Here is a 27,867-nt window from a genome sequence, read left to right as displayed (position 1 = left end):
TTGAAAGTAGGTTAACCCTGCCAGGGAAAGTGACAGGCTATGATTCAAGGCTGATGATAAATGTAATCAAGTGGAGAGTTCTGCTGAGACTTGTAACCTGGAGATGATTGAAAACGGTCTGGTGGTTGTGACAGCCATGTATGAGCTGACAAAACAACAAACATATATGTCTGTCACATTGGATGACAGCTCTATTTGGGCTTTTCCCTCTTTCGAAGCAGGCATGAACGTTTTTTAAGAGCTTCTTAAAAGAGCAGGAGAGAGAGAGACCAACCTTGGAAAACATTTGATTCTAATGGATTAAATATGAATGACTGGACAGTATTTAGCTGCGCACGCACTTTTCTGTAAGGATTAACATTACAGGGTAAGGACCCTACAAACAACTATAAGAAGAAAGTCACACATTATCTTCAAGACCTGGAAAAGGACCAAGTCATTGGCCACTTTCTACCACAGACTTTGCCCTGGGGAGGCCACACGGTCCATCTATGGACTTGCCAAGATAAACAAGGAGGGAGTCCCACTAGGACCCATTATCAGCAGCATCAACTCAGTCACATACAACATTGCCAAACACTCTGCCTCCATTTTAGCTCCCCTGGTAGGAAACACTCCCCATCATATACAGAACTCCACAGTGTTTGTGAAGAAGATCCAACATCTGAAACTGTCTCCAAGTAAAACCATTATGTCCTTTGATGTAACCAAACTTTTTACCTGCTCACTGATTTTAGCAGCAGTGGAGACGGCTGTCAGGAAATGGCTGCAGCAAGATGACTCACTGAACGACAGAGCCAACTTCACTCCTGATCAGATCTGTGTCCTGTTGAACCTTTGCCTCTCCACCACCTATTTCAAATACAATGAGTGTTTCTACAGACAGAAGCACGTCTGTGCTGTGGGATCTGCAGTGCCCCCCATTGAGGTTAACGTTTATATGGAGGAAGTGGAAAGCAAAGCGCTGACCTTATAAAAAGGAACAACACCAAGCCATTGGTTCAGATATGTGGACGACACCTGGGTCAAGATCAAAACTCAAGAGGCTTTCAGAGAGCACATCAAATTAGTGAACAGCAACATCATATTCACAAGGGAGAATCCAAAAGACTACAAACTGCCTCTTTTGGACTTTTCTGCGCACATTGAAGAGGATGGAAGTCTTAACAATGAGGCTTACAGGTAACCCACACATAGAGACCAGTATGTGCTTTTCGACTCACATCATCCACTAGAACAGCAGTCCCAACCGTTTTTGCGCCACGGACCAATTTAATGTCAGACAATATTTTCACGGACCGGCCTTTAAAGTGTGCCGGATAACTACAACAAAGTAAAATGATAGGCTTGTTTTTTAATGCAGGGTGCTTGGTCTCCAAGTGGCGAAGCAGTTTTGAACGCTTCATTGGCTCATTGGAGAGCCGCATATTATGCAGAGCGGGCTTTGTGCGTGGGAATCACCTGTCGCGATAAATCCATATTTTAAGTAAGTCTCCTTGTATTGTCTGTTAAAGGCAGCTTTCTTTTTCTTAGTGGTCATAGGCTCTTCTTCTGTCTCCTCACTGGGCCTTTTTCCCTTTGCAAAGAAACTTTCCAAAGACGTCTGTTTTTTACTCATTTTGCTAGCTTGTGGGTTTAATATTAGCGTTAATGTATCACGTGACCGAGACAAGCATCTTGACACGTGTGTAGCAGTCACAGTGCCGTGTGGATTAAGAGTTTTTCAAACTTTGACAAAACCAACATTCCTGTGGGGGATGTTTACGTATGTGGATATAAACCAGATCTTCATTTTCTTTCCACAAAGGAAAAAGAGACAGAAACTGCCTAATTTACAACTCTCTTAAGAGCTTTTGGGGAGTCGAACTCCAACAGACACTTGCCATAAAAATTGGAAAACTCGAATGAACAAAGAACTCACTCTTGGAAAAGTGGGACACTTACTATCTTATCTAGACCATAACTCGAAAGTTGACACTTTAACACCCCTTTTCACCAGCAAACCGACCAGATGGCTACACACGAACTGAGAAGACTCACTTTTAGTCGAATCTTAAAACTATATTAAATGTGTTTGATAACCGTGTACAATTTCTTTCAGGTTTCCAGCTTGATCACAAGACGCATATAGAAACAATTTGTACGATTCTGGCTTAAATATTGACAAAGAACTGATTTTGGTGGAAAACGCCCAACCTGCCTGATGGAACCACATTGCCCCCTAGTGGTCTGCAGTGTTGATTAGTTGAACATTTAAATCCCAGAGGACTCAGTAAAATGGACAAGATATATGCAACTATTAACTTCTAACGATGTCCCTTCGGTATCTATTTGGTATTTGTTTAGTGTCCCCATTGTTAACACAGAAAATGAACATTGTATGGCTCACTATTCATATGTCACGATTTCATAGATATTCATCTGAATTTTGAAAGTCATAATTGTCTTTATCATGTGTGTTATTTTGATGTCTTTATATTACAAGTCTATGTTATATCTTTAATCTGCATATCTTAACAAGATGTGGTGTTTTCAGAATCACTGAGACAAATGTTCTATGAGATGGGAGTAATGGAGAAATAAGAGTTCTCTTTGTCTAAATCCAGAAATCCCCATATAGCACAGATCACCTTACACAGACATGCACACAGTTCAAGCATGTCATTGGCTGAAAAAGTAGTGTAAGCCCCGCCTCCGAGAGTCAAAACCCGGAACCCGCGGAAAACACGCTCTCTAGTGCTCTCTGGCTCTCTAGTTCTCTCGTTTGCTGGCTCGCTTCAGGGGTCTTGTCTCTTCTTAGTTGTTTTCCAGAAGCACGCTCTTGTTTTCAGAGGGAGAACAATGGAGAATTGATCAGATGAGTTGCTCAGAGAGATTTGAAGAGCGCGGAAAGATGAGAGTATGAGCCGTGGAGAAGACGACGGAGGGGAGGAAGGAGAAGGACGGAGCAGGACCCAAAGAAAGACGAGGAAGACCCGAACAAAGAAACAGATTGAAATACTCTGAAGATGCACGTTTTACGTGTTTTTGTTCGTCCCTCGCCATCCCTGTCCTTCTACGTCGCACGTCCTAACCTCCGCTGTTTCACGCCATCATCACCTTTTCCTACCAAGAAAGCCAACTCCAAGCAACCTTTTATTAATCTTCTGTGAACTTAAGTTCACTTCATCAGAGAAGCAACGGACCCACTGACATCAGAAGATTCGATCATCTAACAGCAAAACCCTCAACACCATCGTCCCCGTTTCCCGGTGGAAAGGAGCAACGGAGAAGCTAAAAAGTCAGCCACGACAGCCAGGAAGGCCCAGAGAACGGAAGAGAAGTCCCCTCGGACCCCGCGTGGCCGCTGCCATGTTCCGACTAAACAGAACTTCAGCACAGTAAGACCGACCCGTTTTCACCTTAAAGTGGGTTTGATGGATGTCTCGAGGCTTTCACAGAATGATAAATTAATCCGAAATGTCAGTATTTAGCTTCAAATAGTCAGCCAACCCAAACTATTTGAATACATCCAGTATCTCTCCATTCCCCATATTTTATTTTATATTCACTAAGTGTTTTATATAATCACCCATATTCCATGCATCTCCTGTTTGTTTAAAGGTTCATGTCTAAGATCATATCATTGTAATAAACAGCTCATATATCTATATATATGTTATAATCACAGATTGTGTCGTATGCTTTCTTTACGTAATGTCTGTCCAACCAAACGAGAACTTCACGAAAGTAGCGAGATATGAGACTGAATATTAATTGAATATTAATCGAAAGATTAATTTAACACCTGGATCGTAAGATTTCAAACAGTTTTCCTACCTGACTGTGACTTAAATTAAGTCAAAACCTAGGTGGGTGGTGCCCTGAATTCGAGGTAAGGTTTATTTGAGACTGTAAGAACATCTCATAAATCCTTATATTTAATAGGTATATAAATACCCGGTAACGCTACACGTGTCAAGAGTGAAGGCTGATTTATGGTCGTCTACGGAGACCCTCCAGGAGAGGCTCTCCGTCACTTGCGTGCGTCGGCCAAAATTCCTACCTATCCATCGAGGCCACGGAGAACGCAAGGGTTGTGATTGGTCGGCTAACAACATAATTTCCGAAATCACTTTTCCGGTTAGTTAGTTCCTTCCTCTCACAACAACAACACCGGCATTTTTGAAAGAGTTTACTGTGTGCCCGTCAACATTTTTAAAAAATGGAGCAAATCGAGGAACGACTTATTGAAGAGGTCGCCATCATTCACTGTGAGGAGTGGAACGGAGCCGGAAGGTAAACAATCAATCAACGACTTTCACGATAGACGTCGCAAGATTGGGTCGTTTAACGTAGCGACGCCTACTGATCGGGAGGTGAATTGCCTTGCGTATCCGACATCCCGATGGAGAACTTCGAAAGGTTTAAAGCCTCTCCGTGACTATGGAGACGGATTGACGGATAGTGACGGAGAAGCATACTGAGGCCTTGAGTCGTAGACGGATGTAACGGAGAGAATTCGGTGATTTTTCAAAATAAAACATTGTTCAGACTCGGATAATAAATAAAACGGAAATAATATAAGTTATTTATTCTTTCTCTGCGGCCCGGTACCAAAGGACCCACGGATCAGGGGTTGGGGACCGCTGCATTAGAACACAAACTGGCTGTCATCAGAACGCTGCATCAGTGGGCTGATAGTGTACCTAACCACACCAGTAGAGACGCAAGAAAGAACAGCCACAAACATACTGTAATTCCACATGTGGCAGTCTCAGAGAAACTTAGAAGGGCCTTCTCCAAACATGACATTCCAGTGCACTTCAAACCCAAGAACACCCTCAGACAAAGACTGGTTCACCCAAAGGACAAAACACCCAATCGAAAACTAAGTGGTGTCATGTACGCAGTGCAGGGCAGTGAAGAGTATATAAGAGAGACCAACCAACAGCTCCACAAGCGCATGGCACAACATGGGAGAGCCACCTCTGCAGGTCAAGACTCAGCGCTGCACATACATCTCAAGGAAAAGGGACACTCTTTCGAGAACAGTAATGTACACATTCTGGACAGAGAAGACGGATGGTTTGAGAGAGGAGTCAAGGAAGCCATCTATGTTAAACTGGAAAAAACATCTTTGAACAGAGGAGGTGGTCTCAGGTATCACCTTCTCAGAACCTACAATGCAGTTCAAAATCATTCACACCTTGGATCCTGTCACTAAACTCGAGGTTTCAGGCAGGTAGACAATTCATTGGAGAGAATGGCTCGAACGACACGCATATTGGTCAGGGGGTTCAGTGACACATGTGACTGTAATGAGCCTCTCTGCTTATAAGCTGATACTCCCCACCATCTGGTTCAGAACTGAAGAAGCCTTTTTCGGATGAGAGGTGAAATGTTTTCAAGATCCAAGAAGAAGTCCAGTTGCCCTTGTTCAAGCTCTTATGATTACCATGACCTGGATGAACTGACAATCTTCATCAACATGATGAGCGGGAACAACCGGCACTGCATGATTTACTGGTTGATTTAAATTCCATCATGTACAGCCCACGAAAGAAAGACAAACAGAGCACAGAGCATGGAGAGTCACGATATCAAAGTAGTTCACGGGCTGCTCCTTTAACATCATGGCAAGCCTACTGCCGTGAATTGCATCTTTATGTGCTGTGAACTTTCAGATCCCTGAAAGTCAGAGATGCTATGATGTTATGATTCATTTATGTTTTAAAGCGTGAGTAGCTTTTTATCGCCTGAGGAGGTCCAAGACTTGATGAGGCTGACTGAAGGTGGATATGCACAGATGAAGGTGAGTTAAGCCTCTCTGCTCAGAGAGCCGCAGCCCAGTGTGTGTTCGCAAGCGTGTGCCAAGCAGTTTGTTTGAACTGTGGAGTGTTTTCTCCTTCGGTTTGATTTGTTTGAGCAGGCAAGAGTGAAGCTTTTGGAACCTCATGCCAGATAACTGGATCAAAAGTACCTGTCTTTCAATCATGTTCCAAGAGAGCAGCGGTGCCGTTTGTTTGTGGTAAAATCACCTTTAAATACTACCCTTAAGGTGGTAGTCTCAAACATAAGCTTTTCAAAAACTACCGTGATTGAGATAAACTATCAGCATCAAATAAAGTGAGACTTTGCTTAAATAATAATATATATAAGACTTTTGCTTGTGATAAAACAATGATGGAAAATGATGGAAAGAAGCTACTGTACTTTTGTACAGCTCAAATATACTTATAAAGATGGAGTAATTAGAAACATTGAAAGTACAGGTGATGGAGATGATGCACAGGGGAATCGTACATGCAGTCATAAGTGTCTGTCTCACCTGTAAGGGTGCAATCACATTAACAAGGAATTTGCACTGACACTGTCTGCCAACATGAAACCTCTGTGAAAATGACTTGTTCATGTTTAGAAGAGTTTCAGTTAATCCACTGATTTTGTGACATTATAAAGAAAGAAAAAACTTTGGAAATCTTTTTTTGAAAATATGTCTTTCCCGAAGATATAAACGTGTGCAAACCGATTCATTCTGTGCTTTCTTAACACTCGGTCTACCAGAATTCTGCAACTACTAGAATGACCATAGCAGTCAAAATGACTGCTATGGTCATTATTTGTATATAATTTGGATTATCATTAATAAATTGGTGGAATAGGTAAAAAACACAACAGGACACTAAATGAAAACTATAATGTCTGAGCTTCTTCCAGACACCAAGAGACATCACTCTCTGAACCTGCTCCTCTGTCCGATTCTTCCTCATCAAGGCTCTGAAGCTTGGCTAAAGCCTCCATAACTGTCATATCTTTCTACTTGTCATTTTTGTCTCTCTAGGGTTTAGAGTGAAATTATAACTAGGTTTTAGACTCACAAAGCATAAAAAACAAAGCGGACAGAGGACAAAAGAGCAGGACAAAAGAGCGGGAAAATTTAGCAAATAGTAAGATATGACACCCCATGTAAAAAGCATGCAGTCAATTTGACTGCTATGGTAATTCGAGGTAGTAACACTCAGATCTTTTTTGTAGTTTGAAATTTTAATGGTAAAACAATGTTAGAATAAAATATACACATATTTAGGAAAAGTCAGGGTCCTATTGGTACATAGTTTTTTTTTAAACAGAGTTATGACGTTGCAAATTTTGAAAGCAGTCAAAATGACTGCCTTGGTAGTTCGAGTGTTAAAGTGGAAGAGCAGAAGAAAACATGGACAAGAGGCATGACTGTATTGTTTAACCCGAACATCATGAATTCTGGAAAAAAGAAAAATTGGGATTTTTTTTTTATGTTTCTTCATCATGGAAACATCTGCAAACTCATAAAAAAATAAATGGAAAAAAACCATGCTATAATGAATCATTGTATAATTAAATAAGCATCCTTTATTCTGTCATTTGAGCCTTTGCTTTTCTGGAGGTCGACAGCAAATTTCACAGTGAAGGACATTCATATTGAGAACTACTCTTAGCACCAATGGTATCATTATCATTCTATTAACATTACATTTAATAAATATGTTTTAAACTAAATTACTTGTCATTTGCAAGGGTTTCAGATGACTATATTTGTAGAGTAGAAAACAAATGCAAACATTTGTAATTATTGAACTAATTAGCTCGAAGGCTACGGGGAACAGCGCTAACTAGCTACACATGTATTTAGATTTGAGGAGATTCATCTTCAGGAGCAAACATAACCACATAAACTTCTTAGATTCCAGGTACCCATTCCTTCCCCCAAGATTTTAGCCTTGACACGATGTCTTTTGTTTGTTACGAGAAGCAAAATCAGCGATCGACACTATGACTGGGGAATTCTGCTTTGAATCCGGGGAGTACCACCTACAGCCTAAGAGAGGCAAGATCAGACTGCCCATAGGTTCTAGTATGGATATGCTGTGAGGGAATAAAATGAGAAGCTAGTGAAAAGTACAAGGATAAATTAGCACAAGCTAAGCGGAGAAGCTAGTTGGTGTGTTTTTGCTAATTCTGAAGACAGCAGACCTGACATTTCCTGTTTCTGGCTATGACGGCACAAAAACAAAAATTCTGTCAGGCCTTCATGTCTAACTAAAAGCTTTTACACTACACTGGCAGTCAACACAATCATTAGAAATCATTTGATATGAAATGAATAGAAAATGTATTTTTTTCATTTAATTTGAGTTAATCTCATTTCATTTCATTTTGGGGCATTGCAGTGTGCCATTAAAAATACTAAATCTTTGCAGTCTTCCTTTTTAAGACAGCTGCTTCACAACTTTTACCCGATACAGCTAGTTCTTATCACCAAACTTATGATAAAGTCTATTACCGTTCCTATCATTCCTCTTGGAAACAATGTGAGTAGCTACAAGCGGGTATGTCCGTCAACCCGTAAGTTTACATTCTTAATGTAATTTGTCTTTGCCCCTCTCTTATTGACACTTCCTGCACTCAAGCAGTGGCTGAGATCAGTGGTCAGGAAGCAGGGACATCAGCATCACATTATCAGCTCATAACTTCATCAGGCCGAGGGTTCACATCATTATCCATTAGTTGCGTTTCTGATATTGTTGAAAGTGAATACTTTCCTATTCTGATACTTCCATTTTCATGCAGCCTTTTATAATGTAGACTCCTTTTCTTGAGAATAGCTCTTTGTTGCAGACATGTACGGCTGAGGTAATCATACCCCAATATTAGAACTGGTCATTTCATAAAAGGAGACGGAGGAGACAGTGTCAGCTGCTGGCTGGCAAAGATATGGGAGGGGTTAGATTAGCATATTCACAGAACCCAGTTCAATGAATGAGGAAAGAGTTATGGAATCATTTGAATGCCATGAGATAAATTAAATTCTATACAATTTTGATGAGTTTTTCAGGGAATATTAACAGCTAGACTGGGACTTTAAGACTATTCTTTTGACAAGTTAAATGACGATATCAAAAATGAGAGTTTGAAAACATGAAGAAAAAAAGCAATGAAATGAAGCAACCAGACAGAATTAGTTTACAGTAGATATATGTGTCCAGTGTTTCCTTATCTTTACACAAACTTTTTACTTGGGAAGATTTCCAACTGAAATGGTCGGTCAGCATCTATGTGGCAGACACGATAAGATCTGGTCAAATTCTGTACATTGGAGGGAGCTTAATGTTTTTTTTTTTTAATCTCCTTAAGCACAGGATCATTTTTCACAAAAGGAGAGGAGACAGTTCCATCCCACAACTCCTTACATCCACAATGTTAGACGCAGTGATAAGTTATCTTTATCCAGTCAGAACATAAGAGTCATATGAATAAATATGAGCATAGAAGGGCGAGTGTGAGCAAGCTATGAAAACAATGTTTTTCACTTTTTTCTATTTTTCTTTTTCTTTTTTATGAATTATTATCTTTAATAATGGGCTGCACGGTGGTGTGGTGGTTAGCACTGTCACCTCACAGCAAGAAGGTTCCAGGTTCAACACCCAGCTGGGGCCTTTCTGTGTGGAGTTTGCATGTTCTCCCCGTGTATGCGTGGGTTCTCTCCGGGTACTCCGGCTTCCTCCCACTGTCCAAAAAATCATGCATGTTGGGTTAATTGGCATCTCTAAATTGTCCTTATGAGTGAGTGTGAGCGTGTATGGTTGTTTGTCTCGTTTGTCTCTATGTGTGGCCCTGCGATGGACTGGCGGCCTGTCCAGGGTGTACCCCGCCTCACGCCCATTGACTGCTGGGATAGGCTCCAGGCCCCCCGCGACCCGACCGACGGATTCAGCGGTATAGATAATGGATGGAGTTAATATTAATACTACTATTCCTATTCCTACTATCTACTAGGAACTAATATATATATGATATATGTGTTTCTCATTTTTGAAAAAGTAAGCTGGAAATACTTTATTAAAAAAAGACAGATCATGGTAATTAATTAGCTTGAAAATCTTAGTTGTTAGCTAGTAATATACTCTAGTTGGCTACCTGTATCGGAAACAAAAACAACCCAACAAAACCAAGTGGTAAATCTGGCACTTTGAACTTCACATTCTGGATACAAAAGCTTGATAAGAGACATCAAATATGTAAATGCAGATTTCAGGGTGTTCACTGATAACCTCCGTGCTGGTGAGGTTAAACGAGTTAATCTAATTTTCACATGAGCAAGAAGTCACCTTAAGAAGAAAAGAAGACACAATACGCTACAGTGTATTAGCTTTGGTTCTTGGGAAAGAAGGTATGAAATTAACAAGCCAACCATGGATAAATGATATTTGCATGGTGCATTAACATCATCATCCAGGGAGAAAGAGCAGTAACACTTTCCACTGGCACAGGGGGAGTGGGGGGCACCACGAAGAGGCACAAAGTCAGAATCCTCCAGGGGACAAAACAACTGAGATAAATGGAGGATGAAAACAACAGATAATGCAAAAATATTTCAACAACTATTAATCTTTCTTTCCAAGCACTGGCAGGAAAAGCCTATTACTTCAGAGACCAGATCTCTGATAACACTTGTGACACCGCCCTAATATTTCCTCACAATCTCCAGTAAAGGTTTTACCGCTGCATTCTTGGCATGAGCAAAATCACATTTTCCATCGGGCTGCATTCCCAGAACACTAACACAGCTTGCTGCAGATGAAGAAATCTCTGGGGTCAATAACTAACAAGTGTTGAAATGAAGAGACTGGGTTGTCATTGCCTTTGAGCGCCGCGATCACGTTTCGATCCTTTTCAAGTGTTTTTCAGATACATGTATGACACTGAAATTGATAGCTTTCCAATAAACATCTGTGTCTGCTCTCATAATTTACTGTTTCACAGCAGACACTGTGCGGGAAGCTTGATTTCCGTTTCAGTGGAATTATTTGTGGTAGGAGAAATGGGGTTTTGAGATGTTCAGTGACTGCAGTTTATAAAATAATTGCACACAGGAGGATGGCCGATCTGTTCTCCTTTTTATCTCCTCAAAAGAATGTCAAAGAACCTTCCGCCGTCTTGCACGGTAACGTTCAATTCACAATGGAATGACAGCCCAGTGAGCGATTAAGTGGGTGATTAGTCATTATCAATCTACAATGATGATGTCATCTGAAGTGACAATGGGACCGCTGTAAGGGTAGATTTAACAAAAGACATCAAAGACATCCATTATAACCACGAGGTTAAGTGATACAAAGGATGCCTGGCACGGAGGGTAAAGTGATGAAGCTACTGTCACATTTGGAAGCTGAGGAGAAATTAACCAAAGACAAAGACAAAAAATAAATAGATGAAAAAAAAATCAACCTGTTAAACCACAGGCAGAGCTTCTGTTTAGACCACTTGCTCACAGACAGCTCGTACTGACCCATGGCTTTAATTGTCATGCTATTCATTAAATGTGGTGTAAACAGCAGAACTTCTTTAGACCTTTCATGCTTAAGTACAATGTACATGTAAATCTCATTATTTCCCCTAATCATTTTCCGTGCAACAGCATAAATCAACTTCGCTCCTTGCCTTGAGGCAAGCCGGATCAAGTTAATTCACAGTTACAGTGGCCTGCAAGAGTATTCACCCCCCTTGGAATTTTTCATGTTTTGTTGCCTCACAACCTGGACATAAAATGGATTATTTGAGAGCTTGCACCATTTCATTTACAGAACATGTCTACAACTTTAAAGATGTATTGTTTTTTTTAACGTGGAGCAAACAACAAATAGGACAAAATAACAGAAAACTTCAGCATGCATAACAATTCACCCCGCCTAAAGTCAGTACTTTGTAGAGCCACCTTTTGCAGCAATTACAGCTGCAAGTCGCTTTGGATAAGTCTTGACGAGCTTGTCATATCTTGCCACTGGGATTTTTGCCCATTCCTCAAGGCAAAACTGCTCTAGGCCATTCCGACGCATTTAAATGTTTGCCCTTAAACCACTCCAGTGTTGCTTTAGCACTATGCTTCGGGTCATTGTCCTGCTGGAAGGTGAACTTCCGTCGCAGTCTCAAATCACAGGCAGACTGACAGGTTTTGCTCAAGAACATCCCTGTATTTACCACCATCCATCTTTGCTCGACTTGGACCAGTTTTCCAGTCCCTGCTGCTGAAAAACATCCCCACAGCATGATGCTGCCACCACCATGCTTCACTGGGGGAATGGTGTTCTTAGACATAGCGTTTTCCTCGATGGCCGAAAAGTGAATACTTTTGCAAGGCACTGTATTTCTAAGACTTTGTCACATGGTCGACATCACATAGTTGCAACTAAATATCAATCAGCACAAATTACATTGTTTCAGGATGGAATTGTCGTGATGTGTGCAATAATTGTGTTGTGTTGTGAAGGTGGTTGATTATCATTAATCGTCAGTCCAACTGTCGATATGGTTGTTTGCTATGAGGGTGACTTGTGTTCCTCATAATAGGTTGTTTACTGTTCGTGTTATTGCTTTACATCAATATTTCAGCATGTATTTAAATCCTGATTTAGATGGGAAAGAACATTTAAAAAACAGCTTGCGTTCTGATCTTGCACCAGCATACGGTCCACCGTATCTATCCACAGTAATTGCCAATGTTCTTCAAGGTTATTTCACCATAAATCAGTTATTCATAGTTTGTCCAAACGTTATGCCATTTTCACAATTCTAAGCTTGAACTGTAATTGGTTTTCTAAGGCACAATCAAATGTGTGCAGATGGAACAAGCCTTACCTTTTCTCGTCTCTGTACCATTCGAACTCTGGCGTGGGTACAGCAACAGCCTCACACTGCAGCGTCCCCGTGCGGCCCACAGGAGTCTCTGAGCTCAGGGTTTTCTTGATTGTCGGAGGGTCTGCAAAATCCCAGAACATTGATCTAAGTCACAGTGCAATGTAAGGGATAGTCGTGTTTAAAGCATATATTCCTTCCTATTAAAAATGGATATACAGCATTTTGTGTTTTCTTTCAGTTTTTCTTTGAAATTAGATATTTTTTTCACAGACATCAATGGTAAATGTTTTTTATTTAATCTCTGTAATAAAAGCCAGTTAAAGATCAAGTATACTCAATAAGCTGGAAATGTTGCTCTATAAGCAACATATGCAACATTTATATAAGGAACATTTTCAAGTGTAGAATGTTTTCTTACAGTTGTAGCCCTTCCACCAGTCAGCAAATGCAAAATACATTATTGGGGCTCAAAATTAAAAAGACGCAGCACAAAATGATAAAATTAATCGAGTATATAGCATAAAAAAAAAACCACACATGTACATCCCAAATGGCCAAAATATGTCTGAAGTGGCGTTATGTTCCATCTTCCACCAAGAAACGCTTTAATAAATGTTCAAATATATTTCTTTCTGGCACTGAGATCTTGTTTTGTTCATACTTTGAGCAAACCGCTTTACTATGTGGGATTTATTCAAACAAAGTAGAATTTTAACATTTAAAGTTTTTGATGTCCCATGAGCTGCATGTACCCCTAAAAAGATGTAAGTGTCCTGTTTTAAAATTCTGAATATCACCTTACATGATGTAGTTTGTGAGAAAGGTCATGTGACAGGAAGTGATAGTTGCAGTCAGTACCAGAGATCATTCTCTTTCGACTAGGATTCATATTAAGCAGACTGAGAAGAAATCCGTAAGAGTCCCTCACTCCCAGCCTGGCTATACAGTACTTTACATGCTTCTCCCCTTAACCCTCTGGGTTCTGAGCCGTAATGACGTCATGCGCTCTGATCACGCCGGCGTGATCATAGACCTCAGTGGGTTAACTCCAGCCTTGACTTTATAGGCTTTTATCTCTTGAGAGATAAAATGTGTAACATAAAATGCTTGAAGAATAACGATTTGTGTTTCGTTCATGCTTGCACTGTATTCTGTTGCTACTTACAGTTGACAACCACGTTGACATATTTGACATCAGGCGTGGCGACGTCGTTGCTGGCCTTGCATTCATAACGACCAGCTTGGTTCCGCATGATGCCAATAATATCCAGATACTCTTCTCCATCTAGCGGCTCCGCTGCAGAGAGACAGGGAAATTAATTTGTCAGGTTTTCCATGCCACAGGAATCAATGCAACTGAATTCATTTTTCAACCCATGTCAGCTTGGAACGTTTTTTTTTGGAAAATTTGCCAAGCTGATTCATATGTAGGTCCTGCTCAAAGCTTCAAACTGCGGTCATCACATGCAGCATAAAATTTATGTGCTTTTTTCTCTCTCTCTTTGAAAAATTGTTGAAACGTTCAAACGTTTCACATGAAGGTGCCAGTGTGGTTGAAAATGAAGCAGTCATGTGATATGTGATATGTCTGTGCCCGCAGCAACAGCTACACTTGTTTAATGATGCACACCCTCTAATTGTCTCACTTTTAAGACATCATGTTGTAAACTACTTGCAAACACAGAGGCACTAAAGAGCTGGTGTAAAAAATGAAAAGAGGTTCAGAGAAGAGTTCAAACACTCTTGCCTACTTCTCGCCTACGCATACATCTCACCAGTTGCTAAATGCACGTATGCTTGAGGAATGGTTGGTTTCTCACAGTTAAAAAAAACATGTACATACCTCACAACTGCAAAGAACTTATATTCCAGAAAAGTATATTTAGTTCAGTTACTGTAACTTGGACTAAATGGCTGCATTTGATATTCAACAACTCGTAGGACAATTTGCTTTGCTTGAAAGCTTACAAGAGTAATGAGATCTGCACGTGTCAGAAAAGACTGAACAGAATGCAAGAAAACCACAAAGGCTATTTGAGGAATACCTGACTAATTGTTTAATAAGCATTCCAGCTAATTATGTATAAGTAACACAGAGGCTTGGCATCTAATTTAGAATGATCTGTGACTGTCTGTGGGGTTATGAACTGCACTTCCTCCTTTAGAACAACAGAAAACAGTAATTAGGTGAGAACCCATTATTCAAGTTATGATAATTAATTTATCTTCTGGATGTGTAACTTTATAACTATTAGACCGAGATATGCTAAATGCTTTGAGTTTGTGAACTATAAAACATTAGGAGAATTAATTTGACTTCAGTATCTATTCTAATTTCAGTTCCACCTGAGTGCAGCGACTTGATAAGTAATCATCTCCTCATGAACCAGCGTGCCAGCAGTGCAGATCTCTGGGTATTTCTCAAAAAGACACAATTATCTGCATTGAATGTGGGAGGGAATCTCTGCGGAGCCAGCAAATGTAATAACTGCTATAACATCGACCGATGCTTCCCTTAACCTAAGAAATATGGGATGATGGAATCTTGGTAGAGGAAATAAATTGAACAGAGAAGATCTCTGAGATGAGGGAGACAATATAACAACACTCTGTGTCAGTCGTGTCAGCTGTGGGCAAGTTCATATTTTGAGTACCAGCAGTATCACTCGGACAAAAGACTAGGCTTTTGTCAATTTTAGCTCCTGTTAACAACACCCTCAAAACATCAAATAAATGTCTTCAATTATCTACAAAATGGGAGAAAGAGAGAGAAGAGAGAGAAAAACACTAAGTAAATGATCACATCACTTTTGTGAAATAGATGGAGGTCATCTGATACAATTTCATTTCATGCAGATTGAAAGATCAGCGGGATCACGATCAAAGTCTAAAGCAAATCATATTTAGCCGTCCCTGAACAAACTGCCAGACAGACTAACATGGGGGTATGATTGAAAATCTGTTACCATGGAAATTTTATTGAAGTTTAATCAGCTCTTCAGTTCGGTGCTGGATAAAAAAAATGAAGAGGGTCAGGTGACTGTTACCATCAAAGAATGGAAATAGAAAGGATGGAAGAGAATTTAAATGGGAGATTAGAGGAGGTCACTGTGTTATCTAACCTGGTGTATATGAGGAGTAACTTGGAAATATGAAGATATTTTGTGTAAAGAAACAATAAATTGCATAGCAACACTTAAGGTGTTTGTCTGTTGAGAGTACAGCTTCCGGCATATGAAATGAGCGTGCTTCATGTTATCTACTTAATGAAGCATAATGAAGATAGATTTGTTAATCTTTTCCAAAAGAGAGTTGATTTGAGTGTATGTACAGTATTAGTGCATGAGCCCATGCTGTGAGTGGAGGCGTAATGTCTGCTTGGTGAGTATAAACCTTATTTGCATGAATTGGGGTGAAGAAAGATTTCCTTGAGGGTTTACGCTCACTGTGGGGACTGATGCAAAATTTGCACATTAGAAAAGCCCCCATGAATCCTGGCATTGCACCATAAATTACATTATATTATCCCAATTCTTAGCTGTTCTGGATAGAGGAGTGAGTCTAAGTCAGAAAGGAGAAAACCCCCTCGAGTAAGGCTGGGACAAAGAGTGAGCATATTTTATTAATATCCATATATTTTTCTCAAAAAGGCAGCCAATATCAGGAGGCCAATAAACCTATGAAAACAATGAATGGCAGAACTGTTCATCACTCTACGTTAAGTTGAGAAAACAGGATTTCTCATTAGTCAACTGATCACTGTATCTTGCTTGAGTTCCAAGTTAAAAAGTTTTTTTTTTTCTCATGAAGTAATTAATGTTCTTATTAGTGATAATATTTAAGAAGTAACATAGCATTGAGGAAACAATGTTGAAAACCTTGAAAAAATATTTTATATATTCCAAAAACAAGCATACACCTGACATTAAAACTAGCCTATTGGCTTAGCGATGGAGCAATCGCTAACTCACAGGTCCCGATTAGCAAGGAATTTGGTGAAAACAAGTTCAATTAAATTTGACCTGGTGGCGTCTGTATGCTATAGAAAATCATTTACGTCATTAAAGTCCATCATCTAAAAATTTTAATTAAAATTTTATTGCCCAGTATTTGTTGAGATTTAGCTACTGCCAGAGCCAAGCTGTTAGCATGGCTAAAATGCTATTTTACGGCGTGGATGGTCACAACGTGGGATGCCGCCGAAGAACATATGCGGAGAATACAACAGCACTATAATGTCCAAGTTGGAACTTCTTTCTCATGGCTTTCAGTTTGTTGGTCACCTGCGCCTTGCTGCGTGGGAAACCGCGCTCTCCCATCTTTCTCGCCAGCCCTTCCAGCAGAGGTCCATCTTTCACCGTCCCCGACATGTGGCGGTAAATAACGTCCTCTGCTCGGAGGCTGAGGAGTTTGCGGACCTCCTTGTCTCCCCAGTTGGCCATCTTGCAAAATGTCTTGAACTTGCAGAGTAGAACTTGAAGTGAAACTTGTCCTCACCTGTCGCTGTTGTTCTGATCAGCTGTCCATTCTGTCTTTTAAACTCCCCACGTCACGCCACGCCCACGTCCATCCCGCGTCAATTGCTTTCACATCAAATTCGGCTCGGCAAAAAGACTAGGGTCCGACGAGGGTCGAATGTCGAATCGAGTTGACACCCCAGCCCGCATCGTCAGTGTGAAAGGAACAGCGGACACACTAAATTCGCGAATTAAACGTGGGTTCTTCTTCAGTGTGAAAGGGGCGCCCCTTTCACACTGAGGAAGAACCCACGTTTAATTCACTGTTAACACTGATAAAAGGAGGTTCCCACCTGATGACCCCAATGACATGTTGGTCAACACTGCATAGGGATTATAGGGATCAGGAGGTTCTTTATTAGGTACTGAGCCAGTATTAGAAGGTTAATTGTTGAATTTAGGAAATTATTCACTGAGTCTGGTCCATTTTCTTTTGTAGCACAAGTTTCTACTTTGTACAAGTGTTTACTTTGAATTCTAAAGATAATTGATGTACATAAAATCATTCAGAGTCATCAGTCATTCAAAGTTTATGGATAAAAGCAAGTAATTCCTGGTGGAACTTATTGAGGTTTTATTATTTGACCAATCAACACCATATCTAAATCATGCCTCAAAGCCCTTAAAAACTTGTAGGTGCGTAAAATGAAAGTAAAAAAGGTGAAAAGCTTAAAACTGACGCATTTTAACACATCTGATGACAAGCACCTGATAATTGCTGGCTACCTGTCCTAAAGTGAGAAGAGACGTATTTTTTCACTCCTTTGGATTTTTGGACAGCGAAAACGCACAACCCACATGTCTTTTCATATCTTTCCAAAGAGCCATTGTGTGTTAAGTTTAAATGGGCATAGAGAAATTCCACTATTAAGACACCTCATTGTGTGTTTTATTTCACAGTCTCGCAAAATTGTTGTGAGATGAGAAAATGTGCAGGCAACAATCTGCAACTAATTAAATGAACAGTTGCCAAATGAATATAAAGTTTCAGTGGATACAGCGTGAATGCAAATGATGAATACTCAATTTTGCTTTTATGTCTGTAATGCAAAAGGTTATAATAGAAATAGTTTTTTTGACATTTGGAAAATAAAAAAAAACAATTGATTCTATTTTAATTATTATCTATTTATCAAAGTAGTAAATAAAACACTTGGAAAATACTGGGAAAACAAATCTCTTCTTTTATGACACCTTCATAAAACTTTCCAAATAAAGTGTTAATGATTAGAATCTCCTTAGAGAGTGACGGATGGAACTTGTTTTTTTTATCAAAATCCCTGAATGCTCTTCTTTGTTCTCAAAATATCCACCACCATCATGCCTTTGCAACATAGTTATATGGTAAGAAAAATACATGTGGCTGATATGCCAGATTATCAATGCCTGGCTGCCCAAGCAAATTCAGCCTGAGAGCAGATCATTTGATACATGCATAATTCTTAGAATAGAAATAGAAATAAAAAGGCATTTAGAAAATAGAAACCCAAAATGTAATGATAGGTAACTTTTGCTTCTGTTGAAGCCAGAACACATTGGAGCCAAAAAATGTGCGTCTAAACAGCTGCTTCTATTATTTTCTACTATAACCCAACAGTGGCTGTATATGAGACAGCACTCAACAACACGTTGTCACTTTGAAGTCATGAGTATCCACACAGAAGTGGAAACATTTCAATAGTAAACATTCTATTGTATACTGTATTGTACATCTATACCACAATTGGAATCTGCATTGTATTTTTGTAATTAAGGTATGACATGTAGGAATATTACAGTAGGATAAAGCTCTTTGTGGTAAAAAACAAACAAACAATGGGTATATGCCAGCCTACCAACTGTGTGGGCCGTTCAGCTGCTTCTGAGAAATAATATCAGTCAGTATGTTTAAATGCACAGTCGATTCAAGCTGTGGCTACAGCTTAACTCTGCCATTTAATTGGAACATGTCCCAGAATAAACAGGAGGAGATTTGCATTATTGACCCAAGTCCAACACCACAATGATGTGGAGTGTGTGAGAAAAAAAAATTGTGATTTAAACCCAAACTACATTATCTGGGTGTGTTGGTCTGGGTTTGGGAAGCTTGATTTTTAGCATTTTTATTACAATTTTGTTCAGACTAACTACTTAACAAGCTTTATCTTTATATTTATCAAAAAAAATAAATTCACAGAGGATTAACTGTTTTATCCTTTTAGAAGCCACTTGCTTTTCCCACATTTTTTAAGGTAAAAAAAACAAAAAAAAAACCCCCAGAACTTTTTCTTTTGGCTGCATCAAAAGAGAAACCAAATCTTCTCTTTTCTCACTCACATATTCACACATGTACACATCTGTGGGATATCTTCTTGCAATAGGAGGTTAGAGTTTGATTTCCTAGCCAAGCAGAAGTGCATTTGTTGCATGTCTTTTGCTTATATTTCAATGGTGCAAGTGTTTCTCTCTAACTTTTCTCCTGGTATTCTTAGATTTTGGAGCACTTTTATGTCAGTTGCCTTGAGCTACTCTAACAATAGAATTCACAATGGGGAGCTCAGAGAAAGGAGGTGGCAAAATGTCTGTTTTCTGCTCTAGAAGAGCAGTAACTGGAATAGAACCTCGCATATAGAGCATCCTCTCTTGTTATAAAGTTGAAGTTTCTTACAATATGTTCTACAGTGTGACAGCTGGAATGGAGCTCTCATTTTACAAAGTTAATGGTGTTTCATAAATTCCTCTGATTTTGTGCATGCAATATTTTCATATTCACTTTTGGAGGTTGGGTATCAACCTTTAAAATGAACCCATTTCCTGACAATCAGAGCAGACTTTACACAAAGCCTGCTAGAGTCCAAAACTAAACTACCCTATCTGAGTTAAAAGGCCGCTGAAAAGTAATATCTCTGATATATAACCTCTTAAAGTCAGATAGACGCAGATAAAAATCCAGATACTGTTACGGGGAATCCATGTAATAGCTGAGAATTACAGGAAACATCTTTCAGTAATTAGGTTGTACGGTAAGTACAACTGAACGATATTTCAGCACTATAGGCCCCAACAGCTTAGAAGTGAAATGAGGCACTTTAGCCAGCTCGTCTCCTTAGCCATTAACGTTTGAAAGCATTTGGAAATTTGCTTAGAAACTAGTTAAACAGTTAAAAGTTTGTGACTCTTTCAAGTTAATGGTATTTATTGCATTTTCTTACACTGCAGTGTATGTGCTTACACAAGCAGAATACATGTTGTACTTTTAATGAACAGGAAACTCAAAATTGATCTTTATACTGACATTGTCCACCATTCTCTCATTTACTATACAGGCCATTGCTGGCTACTCTAAAAAAAAAAAAACAACCATGCTTTTTTGACACAGTACAGAGTTTAAAGCCTTGAAGCCTTTGGGAAATGCAGCGGAAGGCGTTTTGGAGGAGATCTGGGAGGAGTTTGGCAGCCTGGAAGTAGAGATGCCTTCTGGACACTGATTTGCATGAACAACTAAGTCTTCCAAGTCACTTCAGGTGCTATGCAGAAGTGAGGAACGACTGGGGGAAGGGAGCACCAATGAACATTCTGTGGGTTAAAACATGATCACAGGCTCACGAAGGTTGGAGAGGGGACCGGGGAGGGTGACGGGGGGCAAGGTGGCATTCGCTCGTTTGCATATCCTCATGCATCATTTATCAGCATCCCTTTGCAACAGTGCAAAACATCACAATTTATTTTACAAATGCTAATCTATGTTAAGAAGCTGATTTGAGAATCTTCAGTCAAGTAGCATAAAAGATCCAGAGACATTTTGGTTCTTTTGTCTGCATGGATGTGAGTGTGTGTGCTGGTGTTAGAATACATGCACACACCGTTACTTTGGGCCCTCAATTCTTTGCCGTGCGTTTGATCATAAATGCGCACGTGTGCGGACAGTTGGCTGTCCTACCTTCAGGAGTCGCTCTGATTTAAATGATGGGTCTGCACGTAATTATAGAGTTCTGCTTTGATCAACGCATTCCTCGCGGTTGAGGTAATGAGAAGATGACGGGGATTAAAACACAAATTAATCGTTATCTCACTTTTGGCTTAATTGACAGTGTCCTGCCAAAACTGCTATGAAATGCAAATATCTATCTACAGGTTTTTAGATAAACGTTCTACGTTGGCAATAATCATCTTGGACTTTTCTGCTTTTTGGTAGGGAAAAAAAAAAGATTTTCTAATAAAAAATATCCTACATACTCTAAAATTAAACCACCAAATACACATATATAGATATATATTTATATGTATATATCTATATACGTACATGTGCTTTGTTTTGGCACCTAAATTCCTCTAATGTCTTATTCTTGCCAACAATACTGTATTACTACAAAGAAAACCCTACATGAGCTGTGTCTTTAGAGAAGTCTGGTGGACAAGAGCAGAACATCCACTTCTGTTCACAGGCCATTTGCTGCCACCGCTGCTGGCGTTGCAGAAATAACACAGGTGTCAGTGTAAAAAAAAACAAGAACACTGTTTATTTTGCCGCTTCTTGAGCTGAAGAAATGTTCCGCACGGCGGAGCTGTTTTTCCAAACATCATTCCTCTATTTATCACATTTTTTTTTTTATGATTCACTGTTTTTTATTTATGAACAAAATCCCAAGATGGGAAACAGGAGCATTACAAATCAGTGATCAACACCCACCCACCCCACCCCAACCTTAGATACACATCACATGACCCATTAGGTCATAAGCGAAATAAAAGAAAAGAAAAAGTTAAGTTACAGTTAACAGTAGTCAAGGCATGTATTTTTTACCTAATGCTATAATGACATCAAGTATCAAAATGTAGAAAGAGAAAAAAAAAATAAATAAATTAAAAAAAATAAATAAATAAAAATAAATAAATAAATAAATCAAAATAAATAAAAAAAAACACACAAAAGAAAGCATGTGAGACATCTCATTGTGCATGATTCTATTTATCACATTTTTAACTCTCTCCTTCTCTTGCCATGTCCCTTTGTTGCATGGGCTCCTCTCAGCGTCGCCTCACATTTCAGCTTTCTACGCGCTGCCTGGTTGTTTGTCCTAATAAGCGAGAGGTTTGAAAAGGAGATTAATTGGTGATAAAGCAAAATGGGGTTTAGCAATTGAATTCCCATGGAGGGGAGTTGGGTTGTCTGCCTTTTCTTCTACTCAGCTGATAAACGGATCTAGCCTATTGTTGTGGGACGCGGCTCCTCATTACAGTCTGGATAACTTCAATGCGTCTGTGTTTGCCATGGGAGGGGAGGCTTTGTGTTAAGCAATGAGAGCAAGGTCAGGCACAGAGTATCACTGCTTACCTCTCTATCCAGGTTTTTATCTGGCCCTTCCCCTTCTCTGCCATGCACGGCAACTCCCACATGTGCACACAGACACGTACACAAACATGGCCTCACTCGCACTCACAGCAACTGGACGCAAAATAGAGTGATGACTACGTCGCTGCATCTTTACATGTAAAACCTGAGGTCCAGCTTTAAAAGTAACTGTCTTCAGAAGGGTACTTGTAGACTAGAGGATGAAGTATACTCATACTTGTGATTAAATGGATTTGTTGCCAGTGGGCCAAGGACCCGGGCTCATGTGCACTCATTTCTCCACATGACCGTGAATCCATCATTTTTATTCAGTTACTAAGTTTAATAACTGCATAATTCCCAGAAAACCGCTGGACTTGTGCAATATGTCTTATCCGTTTTCCTACAGTGACAATGACAAATTGCATCTTTCCATGTCACACACATAGACCTATTTTACCGTGACCTATTTTAATATTTTTTATAGACTTGTCATTTTTAGTCTCGATTCAATTAAACTCATAAGGCCACGGAAACTGCAAAAACAGAGTAAAACAGCTTTCAAAAAGCTTCCCTTTACAGATTCACCTCTTAATGAATAGATTTTGACATGGTGAAAACACTGCTCTTGTGACTTTTCACGGAAATGGACTTCTGTCTTTGCATCCATAGAGGAAAATAGCCAATAGTAGTTGGAGTGATAGAAAAATGCCCAAACTGAAAAGAATCTTGCCGACCCTACTCATTCATATTGTTAGGTTGGACAAATAGTTTTGTCCGTATCTGGTTAGCTGTAACATCTTTGAATCTGTACAGATTTTGGTAATCTAGTCAGTGCTGCCATCCTTTGATGACACACACAGTTATTCATAGTTAAATTAAAAAGTTTTTTTAAGAGTTTGCAAAATACAACCCCCTTCTTTTCTTGTGAGCAATATTGTGATTTGACTGCTTGTGCAAAGGAAAATCTTCATATCCGTAGACAGAAGGAAAGTACGCTGCCATTTTACATTTCTATATAGATCTCTTGTGTAACTTTCCCCCATTTCGGAGCCCGGAAACTGTAACTCTCTCCACCGCAGGATGATGGCTGTAAAGGTAGGTGACTAAGAACCATCAACGCCTGTACCATCCAACGAGCAGCACTCCATCCTTCATACGAAATAATTACCGAAAGAAAAACAAAAACTACCAATTGGCCACGGTTAACCACTGTTACTATGCAATAGGAATATTTACAATATTATAACATTAGCACCACGATTATCAGTGTTAAATTGTCTGCATAACACAACTTTTTGCCATTGCCAGAATGATGAGAACCATCTGTTTGCAACTATTTTATAATTGACGACACACATTTTGAGAACTATTTGCTTTTTCTGGTCTTTCATGATTGAACTTTGAACATTGCTGGCATTTGTGTCCTCGTTTAGGCTTCAGAACAAGATGACTGTTTTTAAAGAAATGCAGGCTTTGATAATAATATTAACCACCCAGAATCTGTAATTATATCAGATGAAAAAAGTCAGTAGATTTGAAGGTCACGATGCTTTTAGTTGCCATAATTATGCTGGTTTCATACTGGAGTGACATTCATAAACACTCCCTACTAATGTGTCCTCCGTCTTTACAGCCAGCACAAACATCCAGGGGGGCACGCAAAGGTCAGCCCAGCTTGGGTCAAGTTCAACAAAGCAGACAGAAATTTTACAACACACCAAATGCACAGAGCAGGAGGGGGCAAGAGCGAAAGCTCTCCTAACACGAACACAGCATTAGTGCAATGTTATTCCATCAGGGGCCACTGGAGATCCGCAATCCTAATAGAAATACATTTTGGGGCAAGTCTCTGGAAAGTTGCTGAAGAGATGTATGCCATCCCTCCACAAGACATACTGAGCCTTCGTTTGTGCAGGAGAGTGCTATCCAACACATTACTTTCAGATCTCCCACAGGTGATCATTAGTGGGAGTGCTGCAGTCTGCAGAGGCCAAAATATACGATTCACGTCATTTAATAAGGACGGATTTGTTACATCTCTTCACTCATTTATTTATGATTGTTTTTGTCAATTTGTTACTTTTCTGTGCTGTACCATTATGACCACGTTTCCAACCCCAGTAGGGCAGACGAGTGGCTTGCTGGTGACAATAAAAAGAGATAGAAAGACAAAAAAAAAAGAGACAACTAAGAGACAACCATGTGTCTGCTTCTACTCCCTTAGCCTGAGCAGTGATTCAAGCCCCACACCCTCGAGCCTCGAGTTCATCTTCTTTACGGCACTGCCTTCCAGAGGGGCTGTGTGACTCTGGGCTTTTGGAAAAAAGTGCTTATGGGCAGAAATAGAAGTGCTGAGATTCTGCACAGTTGTGACTTCAAAAACAACTGTGATCTCCTGTGTTCGGGCTGCCCAGCGCTGACTGCACCTAATGAGGTTAGGCAGACACAGGGCAAGCTGTGCTGGTGGTGTTCTGTGACTGCAGACTGATTTCAGACCAGCTGCTGATGGTGCAGATTGTAAACAAACATGTGAGCGGTGACAGACAGCAGATCTGAGACCTGCTGAGAGACTGATAAGCCTCCCGCAGAGCCGGCGTTCCACTGCACGGTCGCACTCGCATGAACATGTAGGTGCAAACAGCTGGAGATGTGGAGCAGAGGGGGGGTTGACCTGCGTGACTCTGACATGGATCTGTCACTGCCTTACACTTCACCCCTATAATCAGCAGGCTTGTCAGCTACACTCTGTCTCTGACAGCTTGGCACATAATGATAAGTGTACATATGTGTGCGTGTATGCCTAATCTGCTCACCTCCCTCCAACACAACTGAGGCCTGAGTATCTGTACTCTTCCCTGCTCCTCTCCTTCCTCAGAAACAGAGATCTGTGCGCCAGTGTGAGCTGCTCTCTGCAGTCTTTCTCCCGAGCGCGAGTTGAGGTGCTGAGAGACTGTCATAGTCTACCGAAGGAAGTGATGGGTGCTTGATGGGAAGCGGAGGAGACAGAGAGAGAGTGAAAATAAGGGAGAGGAAGATGGAGCGACAACTGAAGATGGATAGGCAATGAGTTGCAGAATAGAATGAGGAGAGAGCTTTAAAGTCAAGGTGACAGTCGTAGGGAGACTTTCCTGAGCCAGGTCTTGGAGCACGCCTGACACTGCCGAGACCAGCGTAGGAGGGATGTCAAAGGCACTCAGCATCAAATCTCTAAAAGGCTACCCTGCCAAGCACCGTAATAAAAGGGTTATGACTTCAATATGCACCAGGATCATATAGCGCAGAAAAGTGGGCCGGAGTCCAAATCAATTCATTTGGACAGATGTCTTTGTTGCAATGAAAGTGTTGTGGTAGATTCATAGCTTCCCATTTACAGGTAGTTGATGGTATAATCCAGAACACCTTAAATGTGCGTCGCTCAAGGACGCCGTGACAATAAACACGGTGGACAGGTAAAAGTTTTGAGTTGCTCAAACTGGAGACATTTTGGTTTTGGTTTGGTAGCCGTTGGTCCATTCAGCCACCAGAGTGCAGCGCTGTAAACAGGCCGAGGGGCTTGAATTCAAATCCTCTGTGCATTGCTACTTTCACTGCAGCCTCCTCAGATGTCCAGATGTTTGTGTCTGTGCCTGAACGGATTCACAGTTCACTGTTGTTGCCCCCACCTGCGGCATCAAATGACTGACAATCTCTATTACACCAGAGGGGTGAGAGGATGCTGAATGCATAATTAAACGTTAATTAACAATTGGAGTTACTATAACTAATGATAAGAATGATTGCACATCCAATGAAAGTGGCCATTTACATACTAAAGAGTGTTCTACTTTTTCCTCTCTTGGTCTCCTGTCTTTCTCGCTTTTAATTATATTGTATTTTTTCCTTTCCCTTTCTTTCCGGAGGATAACATAATTTCCATTTCCTCCTCATAGCAGCACTACACAAGTCCTCCTTGTGACATGAAATACCACAGCCAGCCAGAGGCCGTGTATTTTTCATACTTGTCCGACTATTTGGTGGTCTGAGAGATGTGAATTCCTCGCTTGACCAGCAGCTTCCTCATTGTGCAAGACGAGGTGCCACCCTTCCCCTGGCTTCCAGCCACTCAGGACTTCCAGTCTACAACCTTTAGCAACTATTATAAGGGAGTTAAGGAAACAGAGCTGAACTCCAGCCGGGAGCCAGCCAGCTAAAAAAATCCTCACCCACATGCCTGCAGGTCGCAGCACACACATGCAGCACAACAATGTAAAGTTTGAACACGAGTACGGTGCCACAGACACAGATGTGAATACTGCCTCCTTCACACACACATATATGGGCTTGTGCAATGCTACTTGGGCTTTTTTAATTGCCATTTGCTCCTCTCATATCAGTGGAAATCTCATCATCTTTGCTCTCCTACCCTGTCCCCCGAATTCAGAGCAGCCTCTTACTGAAACCTGCAGGATGGTCCAACTCCACCCAAACCCACATTGTTTTTCATTTATCATGTTAATTTGGGACCAGTCCAGGGTGTATCCAGCCCTCTCGACCAATGAGACCAGGTAACTCAAACCAGAGAAAGAGGGCTAACTCTAGCCTGTTTCACAAAGAGAGGTAACTTAACCTCTCGGTCAGTTACCGTAGTAACAGACTCTATGAACCTAACCTGGTCGGGACCAGGTTTGACTCAAAAAACCTTGAGTTTCTCTCTGTCTCCGCCCTCTTTCAGCCACACACGCCATTTGATTTCCTCATTCATTCAGTCAGCAGAGCGAGTTTTGGCGTAGGCACAGTAAGAGACGACTTTTTTCAGGAACATGGCATGTCCTTTTGACAACGACCCCGTGGATGAAGGTGCAGCATTACTGCGCAGAGAATTTAATATTCGTCGGGTGATGGTTATCAGACCGCGCATAGATGTTTTAGCATTTCCAGACAATTATCTTTTTGAGCGGCACCATCAGAATTTTGTTGGGACAAAAGAAAAAAAGACATAAAAGACAAATAAATATTTGTATGAATAGGCTTAAAAAAGATATATATATAGGCCTATTATATTTTATAAAGGCACTTGTGTCTTGGGGTGGACTCCCTTCTAGGATTCCCTCAGCCACTGCCCTTCCAATATTCTGACTTAGGGCCAGCTCCTCTGCCTCCATTGGAGGTGACGGTGCTGGGCACCACCCGTTTTACGGGCATCTGCCTTCTTTCTGTTGGCTGAGTAGAAGACTGTGTTAGTTTAAATAGGCTTAATTATTTAACAGAACATGATATAGATGAGAAGACATAGTTTATGTTTGTGAAAACAGCATTATGTTGGGGATAAAACAACTGCACAGTCAAATAGCCACTAAATATTTACTTTACAGTGTAAAACATGATCAAAATGAGGTACCTCCA

At 40.4% G+C, this 27,867-nt stretch overlaps 2 protein-coding genes across 5 annotated transcripts in view; both read right to left on the bottom strand.

Moving 5' to 3' along the window:
* The window catches only part of lsamp (limbic system associated membrane protein), a 605,659-nt gene that overhangs the window by 17,178 nt on the left and 560,614 nt on the right, over positions 1 to 27,867 (bottom strand). For all 4 annotated transcript variants that reach the window (XM_075473938.1, XM_075473939.1, XM_075473940.1 and 1 more), the window contains 2 exons: positions 13,820 to 13,951; positions 12,655 to 12,775 (listed from right to left, as the gene is read on the bottom strand). In XM_075473938.1, the coding sequence (XP_075330053.1) occupies positions 12,655 to 12,775; positions 13,820 to 13,951 (253 nt within the window). The remainder of the gene's footprint in view (positions 1 to 12,654; positions 12,776 to 13,819; positions 13,952 to 27,867) is intronic.
* LOC142388547 (apolipoprotein A-I-like) overlaps positions 1 to 27,867 on the bottom strand; it is a 282,451-nt gene that overhangs the window by 237,599 nt on the left and 16,985 nt on the right. The window lies entirely within an intron of this gene.

This window comes from Odontesthes bonariensis, chromosome 9 (genome assembly GCF_027942865.1).
Source record: "Odontesthes bonariensis isolate fOdoBon6 chromosome 9, fOdoBon6.hap1, whole genome shotgun sequence".
NCBI classification, from domain to species: domain Eukaryota; kingdom Metazoa; phylum Chordata; class Actinopteri; order Atheriniformes; family Atherinopsidae; genus Odontesthes; species Odontesthes bonariensis.
This window is presented reverse-complemented; position numbering and strand designations above follow the sequence as displayed.